At 42.0% G+C, this 16,127-nt stretch overlaps 1 protein-coding gene across 1 annotated transcript in view; it reads left to right on the top strand.

Moving 5' to 3' along the window:
• PLCZ1 (phospholipase C zeta 1) overlaps positions 1–16,127 on the top strand; it is a 132,125-nt gene that overhangs the window by 54,858 nt on the left and 61,140 nt on the right. The window contains exon 7 of the mRNA XM_065567977.1: positions 9,420–9,650. Coding sequence (XP_065424049.1) covers positions 9,420–9,650 — 231 coding nt within the window. The remainder of the gene's footprint in view (positions 1–9,419; positions 9,651–16,127) is intronic.

Genomic DNA, 16,127 nt, shown 5'->3' with positions numbered 1-16,127 from the left:
TAAGCAGCTCCAAGGCAGAGGGCAGGAGCAGCACACAGCAGTGGGGGGAGGGACACCTGTATTGCCTGGCAATAGCCTGCTGGGCGGCTGTAGCACAGGGAACTTAGGGGAGCTGATAGGGGGGTTCCAAGCCCCCACCAGCTAGCTCCAACGGGCTGCTCTTTCTGCAAGAGTGGACAAAGCAGGCGGCTGCCAAATGACGTTATAAGGGAGCATTGCGCAACTTTAAATGAGCATGTTCCCTAATTGATCAGCAACGTAACAATGAAACAATGTTAACCAGGACAACGTTAAGTGAAGAGTTACTGTATGTAAATTACAATAGCCTTACTTTACTATGTTTCAGTGATTGGATGAACATAAGAGGGGCAGTTATTGGTGAGGAGAATGGAAATCTGGAGTGTTGGGGATTGTTTGGGCATAGTGTCCTGGAATGGTTTACGTAGTCTTCCTCTGCTTCCAAATACTTCCACAGTAGTGCCCATGAAACCTTTGACCCCCACCCTCCCTCATTTTGTCATCTTTACCTTCCTACCATCAAGACACTGAGGCAGCCTACTGCTGCTTCCTCCACCTCACTCCACACCCTAGGATGACACATTGCAGCATGCTAGTTGCATGGGAAAGACCTCAGTTGGAGTTTAAGCAAGCATGCAGGAAATTTAGAAGAAGACTGCATTTGCATTTTCTTATTTTTGAGCATATAAATAGAAAAATAAGACTTTGAGGCCCTTCCCAAACACTGTTTAGGCCCCACCATTGTGGTTAGACTGACTAGTTAGCCTGCCTCACCCCACTATGTGGGGCTTGATTTCATGGTTGATGAAGAGAGTTCCAATGTTCAAAATTCAGTATACAGACCCAAAGCAAAGTTAACAGCAGGCTCTTGAGTGGTAGAGCTCTCTTCTATTACATATGTTTCTCTTTGGTGTTATTGATACAGAAGAACAACTGTTTATGAATTGGCAAAACAATGATTGTGATTCAATTTGGAAAAGAGAGAATGAAAAAAGCGTGTAATGTTTTATGTCTTATTTAATTTACACAGACACTAGAATGACACTTCAGTTTTTATTAGAAACATTATTCCCATCTGCTCATATTGAGAGGGCAGGGTGCCAGGAGCTTTTCAAGGCGCAATGACTAGTCCCTGGCTCAAGAAAATGTCTCTTAAACTGTGGTAATCTTGTTGATCATTGCCCTGACTTTAACATCCTTTTTGGGGAAACAGTAATGGAAAGATTATATAGAAATACCTCTGCTAATATCTGGAGATCACTCTTTTTTGATCCCTGTCATTTTGATTTTAGATCAGCGTATGGTATGAAGACGTAATAGTTGATGGTAACATTTTAGTGATGGAAATATTAAGCATCCATGCTGATTTTATGTAGATCACTCAGCAGGCAATAGTTGTTATTGACATCTTTACAGACCCTAGTAAGGGCAGACTGAGTAATATTAGATTGGCTCTATTCTTCTCCTCCTGGAGATGGCCTAGAGAGTAGTATTAGGGAATGTTCATCTATTTCAACAACTCTCTACTGCTGGCTACTACTGTAATCTGTTCTTACTCCCTCCCCTCACTTCCGCCCAAAAAACCCTTAGTATATTTGGCATTTAAGGAGATGGTAAGATGTTTTTGGCTACAATATCATATAACAACCATATTGCAACAGTACTCAGCTTTATTTCATTGACCCAGAAAGAAAGGCAATTCATCTTTCCTAGTATCTATCTGAGATTGGGACTTGAATGTCGGGCATAGAGTGAGGAGAAGAAGGAGCATAGCCACTGCCTGTTACCATGGCAGCAGCAACTCAAGAATGAGTTTGCCACTGCTGACCAACCTCACAGTAGGAAAACAAAAGCTAGAACTAGGAATATTCACAGTAGGCTTATTTTCAATTTTTTTTAAACTCTACAAATGCAGTAAAAGTAAATTTACAAAGAATGTTTCCAGTATATTCATATGTGTGTCCTTTCCTCCTTGAAATCTAGTAAAACTATGATAAAAACAAGATAAAAGTCATGGCACTATTTTCCAAGAGCTTTGATTAAAATAAGTCTCTCTCTCTCTCTCCAGTTCCATTTGGTACATAAGTACAATTAAAAATGGTACCATTGAGAATATGTCTGATATAATCGCCTTAAAAAACCTCCAATAGCTTATCTCCTGTGCATTCTAACAAAGACATTAGCCAAAAGACATGGAGATCTTAACCATTTCCCCCTATTATTATGCAAATCTGCGGATTGTGACAAGGTTACTGCCCTGAGTCACACTTTCCCTTTCTTTCTCATCAATCTCTTAACATTTTCCTGGTCCAGCTCCAGTTGAACTGACCACAAACATCTTTCAGAATAAAGTGATCTCAAACACAAAACCTTAATAGCAAAAGTCCTTCCTTCCAGTGTTTCCTGAATGGGGTTGGGTAGTGGTTTTCCATCCCTCTTCCCAGTCTGGAAGGGACATGCTGCATCACCCCTTTTCCTTTGGGAAGGAGGAGGGTGTTGTAAGAGAACTGGATTTAACATAACTCGCAGCCATCTTGTGCACTTAGGCTGCCATAAGCTGGAAGCGAGGACACCACACAGGAATAATTTGGCCTTGCTTAGGCAGATAGAACAAAAACAACTGCAAGCTGCAGTTCTACTGACTGGGGTAGATAAAGTGAAAGGACAGATTCATGAGAATGAGGGGAAATGTGGAAAACTGACCTTGATTCTGGTTGTCTGTGTTTGTAACTTATTTCGCTGAAGCTGCTTTGCTGATAAGGAGAATAATGAATTGTTATTGGCTGTTGCTAGGGAAATTGTTAGCCTATTAGGGGCTATTATGAGTTATGTGCTTTGTCCAGAGAAAATCTATAGAGTTTAGTTAGAAAATGTGCTTTGGAGCAGTCCAAAGAAGCTTTTTTGGGGGGCAAGGATCTGGAACCTAAACTCCCCAGCAGCTGGACAGAAGAGGGGCCCCCGGAAGGCTGGTTGCTGATTCCTCAAAACCATTTCAGACATTAGGTAAATATAAATGTTTGGATTGCTCTAATCCTACTGATACAGATATATGTATGTGTGTGCTTAAGACCTAATAAAAAAAGTGGTTTTAGGTATAAACACACTTGTTTGTGCCAATCATTTATTAGACAGAGGAGCTAGGCCCCCGTTGATTTATCCCTGACACGGCCTGGAGAGAAACAGTTAAGTTACCACTACTTTGGGTTCTGAAAACCCTGGGTAATAAGAGGGTTGCCAGTCCACTGGCAAACAGACCCTCTCTATTTATTTTCCATTTCACAGTGAGAACAGGGAAACTTTTATGCCAGTCTTCCCTTCCGAAGGTGTCTCTTGATTGGTTTATTGATTGATTGTATGGGATGGAAAGGGAGCCTTGTCCTCCCCTACACCACAAGGCTTCTAGTCCAAGGCCTTTAAAGAAATAGTAAGCTTTCCCCACTCCCCCCTCAGAGATTAATTGACCCTAACTCCTTTCCTTCACATTTCCCAAATTGTTAGGAAACAGAGAAAAGTAAAAGGTCTGGAGAGTGAGCAAACATAGGTACTTGGAAAAAAGAAAATAAAGCCCTCAAAATCCAAATTAATAATGCCATTTAAAAATGGAAATTTTCTAATTCAAGCATCACTTTGATCACGTCAATATTGATTAAAGGTGAAGAAAAAGCTTCTTCTGGGAAATTGCAACATATGGGAACAGTTAAGGTACCCCTTCATAAAATTCATCATAAATAAAAACAAATAAAAACATTAGAATTATGGTGCAGGAATGGCCCTTTTTAAAATATCAGTGTAATCAGGGATGCTGGCCCTGTAAGACTAGGCTATCCCATTCCAGTAATTCTGGAGCAAAGGAAGACCTGGGAAATGGCAGAGGCAGGTGCTGGGAGAGAGCAAATGGTCCTGGGGAGGGATAATTTAAAAATCTATGGATATGCAAGAAGATTTTCAAAACCAAAGAAGTATTCACATTCCTCCTCCCCCTCCTCTCAGTCCTCTTTTACAGCTCTAGGATTTGTCTTCCATCTTTCTGTGATCTGACTTTTGATCTTTCTGAACCTGTGACAATCGGGAAGGCAGTTTCTTATCTTTGCCAATGTGCCTGGGACTTTGTGCTGAGTCTTGTGGTACTTTAGTTGTTCTGGCTTGCATCATACTTTGGGCTCAACGTCACCTGAATTAAAGTACATTTTACCATAGGTGCTATTTTTGCTGATTTACTTATTTAAATCTATTGTGTTGAGAGATTTAAATTAGTGCTAGTCTCAAAATCCCTCCAGCACATAATAGGCAAGAATTTTGTTGGGTGGCAAATAATCTTATGTTGATGAATGCTAAGTATTATGGAGTAAACTGTAGAAAAGTGTCAACTGGCTTTTTGTTTAATGTGCAGAGAAACAAACATTAATGGCACATATCCTGGTAGAAAAGTGTGGCTTTAAATATATTTTTATTGACCAAGGATTTCTAAATTAGTATTGGTATCTCTATTTCACAGCCTGTATCATTATTGCTGTAAATTTTATACTTTTAAAATGTTTAAAACATAGTAGATAATCTTATTGTGTAGTTTCAAACATGAAACTGAAGGTCTGCACAGAAAGTATTTATGTAAGGATAATCTAAATAGAGTACTCAAGCTACTTATACAGTACTCCATTTTTGCCACTTCTTTGTATTTGTTGTTCCTTAGATTTAAAACATCATATCTTTTGCAATTGATGATTCTGGTTTTATTAGTTTGTGGTGATCTTGCAAAATACTGTACCAAAATCTCTTTTTGACCAGAGAGACCTTCTGTAATTCTATCTGAAACCAACATGAATGTCATCATTTCTCTTTGATAAGATGAAACTATCATCTTAACAAGGTATTTCAGACTACGTGTGCCTATGGAAAAGAGCTTTTTCATTCTGGGCCATATTGTGCCATCAGTCTATAAAGAAACCTCCAATTGCCTTCTGCTTAAAATGTGATGGCACAATATGACCCTCTGTTATTATGAAGCTGCTAGTCGCAACACCAACGTTTAAGTTTGGGTTCATTTTTTCTAGTTAAAGCAAAGTTATATACAAGGTGCAGTAAATTAATACAATATCAATAAATACAAGCATGACAATTCCCTTTTGGATCTATGAAGTGAAAACCCCTTTATAAACATTTGAACAAACAGATGACCAAAAGTGTATACAACTGTTTTAAAATATCTAGAAATACTAATATATGGTAAAAAATTCAGAACTCTGCAGAAATATCAGCAACGCTAGAGCATGGGTGGTAAACATTAAGAATGTGCTATCTCTTCCCCTTGCACTCTGACAATTCGATCCTACAAACAAAATACCCCTGTTGAAAAGGAGAGTGTCAGCAACTGAAAGTTCGAATTTAGAATGGAATGCCTGTTTCCACCTTAATTATAACTCTAATATTTGCTACCATAAATGCTACAGTTTGTGTAAATGATGTTTCTTTTTATGCACACTTTGTATTTCTTAATGGGTATCTTAATAATACACTATTTGAATCACAGGTAAATTCAATTATCTGTTATGTAATGTGTAAGTATTTATATGTTTTCACAACCTTCCCAGACCTTTATTAATATATTAATATAATAATTAATCAATATATTAATATAAACCCTGAATTCTTTGCTACTTCATGTGAAACATGTGATGTAATTATGTCACTCTCATGGTCTAAGGGGTTAACTAAATCCTGTTTCTCTGTATCAATTCACTATATACAGAGATAAAGATAATGACTGTTATAAGATGACCATTTTACTGTAGAGATTATATGGACATTATCGTCTCTAAAGACATGTCTACACTACTACTTATGTCATTCAGGGGTGTGAAAATACCCCCCCTGAATGACATAAGCTTCTCCCGCTGACATAGAGTTGCTTGTTGAGGTGGCTTTATTATGTCGACAGGAGAGCGACTACATGGGCCATCTTATAGCAGCGCATCTTCATTGGTGCAGCTCTGCCGCTGTGAGCTCACTAATGTAGACATGGCCTTAAATGAAGATTAGGCTCTGTGGTGCTGATGTGAGAAAATAAACAAACCAATTATGTTTAAATAAGGCTGCCACTGTGATGAGGAAATTGGAAGTTAAGGATTATGTGTGGCCACTACCTCTATAAACTCAGTGCAGAGCATATTTCATGTCTACCCTGAATAAACAGGATCTCCCTTTTGGTTTTTGTTGTTGGTTTGTTTGGTTTTTTGTTTCAATAGAAATCTTAGACTTCATTGGTAAGGTTCTCAGAGAAGAATATATGTTCTTGTTGCATCTTTGGTGAATCTTTTAACCTAAAAAGGGAACAATTTAAGCACTACTCACCATTTGCACAGTAGAAGTCCACTACTACAGTCTACTGCAGTTAGTCCAGTTTATTAGTCCACTACTACTCTTGACTGCACAGAAGCCCAATCTACTACAGTCAGTAGAAATCTAGTGTAGTGTGCTTCCCAAACCGGTCACCTCTTTGACCTTTTCGACATTCTTAGTAAGACTAGAGAACTTCTGCCCTCATTATAAGCTTTCCGTTTATCATCCTTCAAATGCCTAATGCAGGACCTGAGGAATACTTGTGAGAAAGATTTGTCGTTAAACACATTTCTGTAATACCGCTCACTGTAGTAAATAGAGGACCAAAGCATGCTGCCACATTGATAGGGAATGGAAGCAGAAAGGTCTTAGCACTCATTTTTCATATTCTCAAGATCAAATACACCTGACAGAAGATCCCAAGACCAATCTCTGAGGAACTCCACTGTAACTGCCCTCCAGCCTTACAGTTCACCTTTCAGTGTGACCCATTGTAGTCTCCCCTTTAACTAGTTCCTTATCCAACTTTCAATTCTCATATTAATCCCCATTTTCTCCAATAATTTCCCATGTGGAACTGTATTAAATGCCTTACCGAAATCCGGGTAGATTAGATTGCAATTCCTTGTCTAAAACAAATCTGTTATCTTCTCAAAGAAAGCAATCAGTTTGGTTTGGTATGATTTACCTTTTGTAAAACCACGTTGTATTTTATCCCAATTACCATTTACGTCTATGTCCTTAACTACTATTTTCTCTTTCAAAATTAGATCTAAGTCCTTGCAGAGAATTGAGGTCAAATTACAAGACTGTAGGTTCCCAGATCACATTTTTTCCCTTTCTTAAAAATAGGTACTATATTAGCAATTCTCCAGTCACATGTACTACCCTTCACTTTACAGATTAATTCAAAATCTTTGCTATTGGGCTTGCAATTTCATATGCCAGTTCCTTTAATATTCTTGGATGGAGACTATACAGGTCCCCCAATTTAGTCCAATTGAACTGTTTGACTTCTACTTTGGATGTGGTAATTACTACTTCCATATCCTCATTTCCATTAACCACCCTGCCACTACCACTAAGCTCCTCTTTACCCTTATTAAAAACTGAGGGAAAGTATTTGTTTAGGTGTTGGGCCATGCCTAGGTTATCTTTGAACTTCACCCCATTCTCAGTGCTTAGCAGTATCACTTCTTCTTTTCTTGTTTGCCACATGACCAATGAGCTGCAATATTCCCCTCTGAAGACTGCCTGCTGGAGAGGATTTGTATTTTGGATGGGATGGCTTGTGATTTCTGTACTCAGTGGGAGCCTCTGGGTGCTAAGCACTTTTGAAAATCAGAGGAGTTAACTTCAGGGCATAAATGGGAGCCAAGTTATTTGGAAACTCTGGGTCCAGTTGTGGATGCCAGGGCTTTGGAAAATCTGTCCCGAAATTTAATTTCATAAGTACTTTGTATTTATTATGTAATCTGTGATCATATTAGCAACATAATACTGCATTCTTCACTCAGCTAATGAACATTTACTGGGAAAAGAAGCAAAATCTAAAGAAAGGGGCCTTGGGATAACCCTAGTGCCCTTGCCAAAATTCCATTTTTCATTTAATACAAATTTATGTAAATGTTCTGGTTCATGGTTGTCTGAAGATGTGGTGCTACAGCCTTCTCATTTTGTTTATATATTACTTATTTACTTAAAAGAAACCTGCTTGTAACATGGTTCTACAACACTCTTTATTATTATATGAAATAGTTGCCTGTTTTTAACTGCAGAATTACTCTTCAGACCCACTAATAGATACTCTTTTATCAAAATTAATTCTTTTTAACTCTGTACAGTGGTTTTAGTAAGGCAACAAGGGAAATGTATAACAACCACTAAGACGTGTAAAGACTTTTGATAGTTTACATTTTATAGTTTGGCATGCTGATCAAGTAAGATGCTGCCATTTACCTAGAAATGAATGTCATTCTGCTTACAAAGTAATAGTTCAGTAATACCATTTTTGCTGTCTGATAATGGTTATCATTGGAAACTTGACTGTGTACGTTTTGTATATCTGTATAAATTCTGTAATTTGAAATTTTGTCTATTTTTTTCTGTCAGAAATAATAAAGCTATCAATTTTTTAGGTACTGTATACTTTAAAAAATGACACTTTCCTTAGGTACCAATAGATCCCTAAATTTGTATCAGCATCCGATTCGTGATCCACAACATGGTCTGCAGATATAAAGCAGATATCCGCAGATTTGGTGAGCTTTAAGTATCAAGACTCTGAGCTCTATTAAGTTAACTTTATTGAAGATATAGGATAAAAAAAAAAGGTCCTGCTGTGCTTATACACATATGAAAATAAGTAATGGTAGGATCATAGCTTGGTATACAGGGCAGCAGTGTACTATGCAAATAGGGCACCAAAATTCCTGCCTTCCTTAGCTAGAACCACTTCCATAGGTGTAGTCAGATATCAAAACAAGCATTGTTCTCATATGTGTGTGCATTTGTATTTATAAAAAACAAAGTGAAGCTTAATAAACAATATCATCTATGTTCACATATATGCGTACACACCTATTGTGCTGCCATTGGCATTCAGCCAATACATTCTCACTGACTTGTACCTAGCACCAATATGGAGCAACAATTTCTTGCTTGCCCTTGCTATGTGGCAATCACATTCTTTTGGTAGATGGGTGCTGAATACCCACTTCTCTTCTTACAACACTCTTGCTCATTGTTCCAGCACTGGTGTGTTTTGCATGATGGCAAACTTCATTTGTATTTTTACCTTTCTTCTCCTTATTGTATGGAGTAGTCTGTTATGCTCAGTTTTTTTTGTTCTCTAAAACTTACATTGTCATGAAAGATAATTTGGTTGGTAAGATATTTGGTTGTCCATTACTCTAGAGTGCTCGTTTGTGAACATCACCCCACCAGCACCCATAATTCTAAAACAAATTACATCTATAAAATACATTTTGAGAATAGGCGTTGCAGTTTTTTTATATGAAAATGTATTATTAAATGCATTATGATGCTTTCTACTGTTTCCACAGGCATTAAAATTCAAAATATTGGTAAAAAATAAAAAAGTTGGAACACTTGAAGAAACTGTTCTCAGGAGAGGTCTTGATAGCCATGGTGAGATAGGGGAATTTGTAGAAGAGGTAGAGCAATCTGAAGATGATGACGCTGATGAAAGCACTCCCGTGCTACCAAAATCTCCTCTGCTAAAAAGAAGAAATGCAGTTAAGAGATCTCCACCACCCCCTCGAAAAAAGCGAAAGGTAAAAGTATGCTGTCTCATAGGAAATTAGAAGGTGAACAGAGGGTTTATTTTCTTTGGTTGATATTTTTTTTTAAAAGTAGCTTATGATAGATCATAAACAAAATTTAAAGGGTAGGTTTTAAAATTACAAATTCATGTTAAAGCAAAATATGTAAAAATAGTATTTTTCATCTCATGGCTCCCTTCATTTCCTCACTCAGGTAATGCATCCAGTCAAGATACAGCATATTTTGGCATCCAGTTCAAGTGCAGTCCTTCTCAATTCCTTCATGCCAAATTTTACTTTCCCTGAACTTCTCCATTCTAACCTTGTGCTTAGCCTGTCCATTGCCCTCACCAGCTAGGGGTTCCAACAGACAAGATGCAGTGCTGTTCACATTGCACTGCTTATGCTCATTCTCCTTATTGGACTGCCCATGAGGAGAAGTGGGTTTTTGTGCGCCTTCTAATGAAGGCAGGGAGAGGGAGAGTTCCTCTGACATCCCTCCTGTCTACAACTCTCCCACCACTCCCAATCAGACCAAACAGTTTGTCCAAGAAGCTTTAAAGAATCTCATTCACCTAATTTTCTGTATTCTGTTTTTATGCACAGGACTAGGTAGGCATAGGGTTACAATAAAAAGTATTTACAGTGCTAGGCAGGAGTTTTGCTTTCTCATTTACCAAGATACTGAAGAGATCATTAAATGAGCCTCTACTCTTAAAGGTGACTATAACAATGGCATGTAGTTCCATGTTTATGTCCACTGATTTCCATGTTAAGTGTGCTCAATTAACTAAAGAGATAGATACATAGACTCATAGACTTTAAGGCCAGAAGAGACAATTGCAATCATCTTGTCTGACTTCCTGCAGGTCATAGAATCTCACCCACCCGCTCTTGTAATAAACCAATAACCTCTGGCTAGGATGACCAGACAGCAAGTATGAATAATCGGAACGAGGGTGAGGGGTAATAGGCACCTATATAACATTAAACTCATAGAATGTCAGGGTTGGAAGGGACCTCAGGAGGTCATCTAGTCCAACCCCCTGCTCAAAGCAGGACCAATTCCCAGACAGATTTTTGCCCCAGACCTCTAAATGGCCCCCTCAAGGATTGAACTCACAACCCTGGGTTTAGCAGGCCAATGCTCAAACCACTGAGCTACCCAAATATCTGACTGTCTCTATAAAATTGGGACATCTGGTCACCCTATCTCTGGCTGAGTTACTGGAGTCCTCAAACCATGATTTAAAGACATCAAGTTACAGAGAATCCACCATTTACTCTAGTTTAAACCTGTAAGTGACCCAGGCCCCATGCTGCAGAGGAAGGCAAAAAAAACAAAAACAAAAAAACCCAACCCAAATCTCCCCCCCCGCCCAAAACCCCAGGGTCTCTGCAAATCTGACCTGGGGGGAAATTCCTTTCCTGCCCCAAATATGGTGATCAGTTGTACCATGAGCATGTTGGCAAGACCCACGAGCCAGACACCTGGGAAACAATTCTCTGTAGTAACTCAGCTCTCCACATCTAGTGTCCTATCTCTGGTCACTGGCGATATTTGCTACTAGCAGTTGCAGATGGGTCACAGGCCATTGTAGGCAGTCTCATCATACCATCTTTTTCGTAAACTTATCAAGTTCAGTCTTGATGGTTCTTTGTCATGGAAATCTGCTGCTTCCTGAGGTATGGAACTGCGGGTTTCTCCTGTTTCCAGGTTTCAGAGGGAGGCAAGAGGTATCTGTTCCCCACAGATTTCTGCCTCTCAGCACCTACTGAGCTGCACTGAGATTATGTCCCAGGTTTCTAGTGCTGTGCTCAGAGGCAGAGGTTTCCTCAGCAGATCTCTTTCTCTTGTTCTCTGTGAATGCTCTTTTAATCAGGTTTTTTTTTTTTTGCCACTTTCTTTCTTTCCCTTCAGCTTGGTCTCTGCCAGCCAGGGAATGGGTCTTCAGGGGAGGACTCTGAAGAAAGCTGGGGATTCCTCTAGCCTAGTAATAGACCCCCCAGCTAGTCCTTAAGAGAGTGTCCCTGCAAGGGCTTTGCTCTCTTCTGAGGTAGCACAGTTTAGCACTGATCAGCCCAGGATCCCTGGCCTGGACAAATGAAGAGATCATATATCAACTGCCTCCAATTCTCAGCCTTAAGATCCTTGTAAAGCTTCAGGGTCATAGCCGAGGAAAGCCAGTTTTAGTTCATTCTGACAGTACAGCAAGCAAGGACTAACGACCAAATCCTTGACTAAAGAAGGCTCAGTCCAGTTAGATTAAGAGCAGCAGAATTTATCTTGCATCAAAGCAAAACATATACCCGGAGTCCTCAACTTATAGGCGAAGTGACTCAGTCACACACAGGGTCTACCGGAGCGGTTTCTAGACTGGGGTATTCCAGCCCAGCCACACTCCGCAGAACATGCCTACGACGGACATGATTGGTACAGTAAAATATGCTGATCTACCAGGGTTTTTCAGCTGCGTTTGGGCTGTTGATGTATTCTCCCTGTGCAGCACTGACATCCTACTATATACTGCTCCCTCCAGTACCTCACTTACTTAGGAAAATAAAATTGGATAGGGAGAGCACAATCTTAATTGCCTCAGATTCTATCCATCAGTGTTAGAACTCTGACTTTTTAATGCTTCCTATCAAAAGTCAGATCTCTGTCTCAGAGGTCCATTAATCATGGAGTAAGATACAATGCTGTATTGTTTTCTGCTCTCTCTTTCTTCAATTTTGTCTGCACCCTGAGCTACTCCCTGCCTGCACACAGCCCCTAGCTACCCCCTCCCAGCATCCTGAGCTACACCCCACCTGCACACAGCCCTTAGCTACCCCCTTCCTGCACCCTGAGCAACACCTCCCACTGCACAACCCCAGCTATCCCTTGCCTGCACCCTGAGCTACACCTCACCTGCACACAGCCCCTAGCTACTCCATCCCTGCACCCTGAGCTACTCCCTGCCTGCACACAGCCCCTAGCTACCCCCCGCCTGCACCCTGAGTGGTTTTCAAATTTTTGAGCTGAGCCCTGCCCCCACTTTGAGTTATAATTTTTGGTTGCGCTCCCCCCCCCGCCCCGCCCCAACTCAGACAGCCTGGGTGGCCAGCTGAGATGAGTCAGGGGGTGGAGGTGGTGTTCCCTCCCTCGGCCACTCTGTGCAGAGCTGGCCTGAGCCCCGCTGGGCCCTGCCCCCCCCCCAAATAGAAGTCAAACTATGCCTATGCCCAAGGCCACTCCCCGCACCAAACAGATGGAGCCCCAAGTCCCCTGCACCCCGCTGGGCCCTGGAGTTTTTATAGCATGTTGGGATTCAGAAAGAAAAAGGTTGAGAATCCCTGCCATAGACTAGTATAATATATTGCCAGGTAGTTTTTCAGTCTATCGCACCTAAATTTTCCTTTCTTAATTGTATCCCATTACTCCTACCACATTGTACCACCCTAAACTATTGCTTTCACTTATCGCTGTGTACATCTTTCAAGTACATCTTTGTACATCTGTCAAATATTGTAGACTGCTATCATGATAACCACTTTGTTATTGTTTACCTAAGCTCTAACATAGACATATTATATATAACTTATATAAAGTATAACTTATAGATATTAAGCTCTTATAACATTTCCCAGGTAAGTTGGTCTTCAGCCCATTGATAACTTTTCTTCCTGTGTTCTGAGCTTGCTCCATTTTGTCAATATACTTCTAGTTCAGATGCTCAGAACTGAATGTGATATTTTAGGTGAATTTTGTTGTTTCAAGTATCTGAAGGAAGGAATCTTAGCAACCATGAACTAAAGCACATCCACTGCTATAGAAAAGAACAATGGATCTTTCCTCTCCTGCACCACAGTGGTTGCAAAATTACACCCACCAAAACTAATCTGAACCATAAACATATGTAACCCAGAATGCCTTCATGTAATATGAGAACCTTGCACTTCTCACTGTGAAGAGGACTATCAACCTAAGTAATGGAAAAGATCACCTGAATGCAAGATGGCCTGTCAGCATGTATGTAATCCATAATGACTTTCCCTCTCTCAAAGAATTCAGACTCTTCAATCAAGCAGCATAAAAGCACTATAAAATGTCAGTACTACAACATGTGAATAATGTAGGGTGACCAGATGTCCTGATTTTATATAGACTGTCCCGATTTTGGGTTTTTTTCTTATATAGGCTCCTATTACCCACCACACCCATCCCGATTTTTCACATTTGCTGTCTGGTCACCCTAGATTAAATAATGCAAGCTCTTATTGTCTAATGAGGGAAATTAAGGTCTCTTCTGCCCCCTAATTACAGAACTCATAGTTCTTCTTTGAGTGCTTATTCATGTCAATTCCAATCAGGTGTGTGTGTGTGCACATGTGCACGGTAGCAGGAAGATTTCCCCCTAGCAGCATCCGTCAGGTTGGCCTGGATGCCCCCTGGAGTTGTGCCTTCATGGAGCTCAATATAGAGCCCTGCCAACCCGCCATCCCCTCAGTTCCTTCTTACTACCAGAGACGGTTAGCTGGAACTTTCCTATGCTCTTGTCTCAACAAGCACATTCAGCATTGTTCTTATATTGTTCTCCATTAGTTCTCCATTGTTCATTAAAGATAGTAGTTAGTAGTTCGTTAGTGTTAGATAAGTTTCCTTTTGGGGGGGAATCCCCTCCTACACTCTCCCGACACCAGGGCATGCCAGGGTCTCCGGGCTTCAAAGTTGGCGAAGCCTGCAGCAAGTGTATGCCCAGAAGCGATCCTCACACCTCGTGTCTAAGGTGCTTAGGAGAGGGCCATCAGAAGGATCGCTGTGTCATTTGTAAGACCTTTTGGCCCAGGACTTTAAAAGATACAGAACAGTGCCTGAAGGTTATGTTGATGGAGGCAGCACTACGCCGCCCATCCGACCCTGGGTTGACAGACCCTGCGCCGAGTACCTCCTCCTCAGCGTGGAGCACTCCAGCATCGTCAGCACAGGCACCAGTGCCAGGTAAGGATAAGGACTCACGACACTGTCCTGGCTCCACTCACGGCTCACATGTTGCACACAGGCACCGTTTGCAATCACCGGTGTCGCAAAACTTGAAGAGGTCAGAGAGGGGTCAGTCTCCCCCTTCTAGACCTAGGGAGCCTGCCACTGTTAGATCTGAGTTGAGCCACACTAGTGCTGCTCCACCTGTGACGGTCATGCCAACTCCTGCCCACGTAGAGGGGCAGCTGAGGCCAAGCCGTGAGCTGCACCTCACTTTGACACTGGAGGCGTTTGAGGTGGCCCAAGAACTGCTTCACCTCATGGCACTGTTCTCTCCACCCAGACAGGATAAGTCGCTGGCACCAGTAGCTTCCCGGACTCCTTCAAGGGGAAAGCCTGCTATGATAGCCCCCCGATCTCTGACCCCCCTGCACCACTCCCCAGCACCAGAGGACACCCGGCCATGCCGATCCCTGATCCCTCAGTGTGAAAGCACGATGCCTAGAAATACCGCTCCTCTGTGGTCATCGTTTTCAGACACCTCAGAGTCGGAGTTGGGCTCGTATCGGTCCCGGAGGAGTCAGAGCAGACAGTCCATGTCAACTCGGGACCGGCACCCTCACCCGGCACAGTGGCCTGCCCAATGGCAGCTCCCGGCGCAATGGCCCTTTTAGACTCCCTGGGCTTTTCATCAAAGCCAAGGTCGCAGCCAAGGGTCTCATTCCAGGGTGACGTCAGTGTCCTCGGCCTCATTTCTTCTCCCGCCAGCACCAGCATGGTCAGGTACAGGCCCATTACAACCCTGCACTACTATTTCGGTGCCTCCGGCACAGCCAGCACCAGGCCCAGAGCTACCGGCGGCACCAGCACCAGCGGCGATTCCGACATTAAGAACGACATCGGCATTTATGGCAGTTTCAGCACTGGTGGTGCCCGCATTGGTGTATCCAGCCCCTACACTGAGGAGTGCGACACCATCTAAGTCGGCACTGAGCTAGGAAACCCAGGTGCCATGGGACCCTTTGGGGGCGGAAGGAAGTGAGCAGCGACCGCTTATGGGGGTCTCTTCTTCGTCCTCGCCAGATGAGGCATTGGCAGGCACGGCGACATCCCCAGCCCTGGAGGACAACAGGGTTCTGCAGCAATTGCTGTGGAGGGTTGCCCACTGCCTGGTCATTCAGGTGGAGGAGGTAGTGGAGGATACAGATACAATGGTGGATATCCTTGACCCCTCCGGACCTGCACGTATTGCCCTGCCCCTCATAAAGACCATCTCTGACACGAAAACTCTGTGGAAGACCCCAGCCTCGTTGCCCCCTATGGCTAAGCGTAATGAAAGACGCTAATTCATGCCGTCCAAGGGTTATGAGCATTTATACACTCATCCCACACCTGACTCTCTTATGGTTGATGCTGACAACCAACGTGAGTGTCAGGGCTTCCAGGGACCCTCCCTGAAGAATCGGGAGGTGAAAAGACTTGACCTTTATGGAAGAAAGGTCTACTCCACTGGGGGTCTTGCAGCT

The sequence above is a fragment of the Chrysemys picta genome, chromosome 1 (genome assembly GCF_011386835.1).
Source record: "Chrysemys picta bellii isolate R12L10 chromosome 1, ASM1138683v2, whole genome shotgun sequence".
Classification (NCBI taxonomy): Eukaryota; Metazoa; Chordata; order Testudines; family Emydidae; genus Chrysemys; species Chrysemys picta.
Note: the sequence above shows the minus strand (reverse complement) of the source record. Positions and strands in the feature narration are given on the sequence as shown.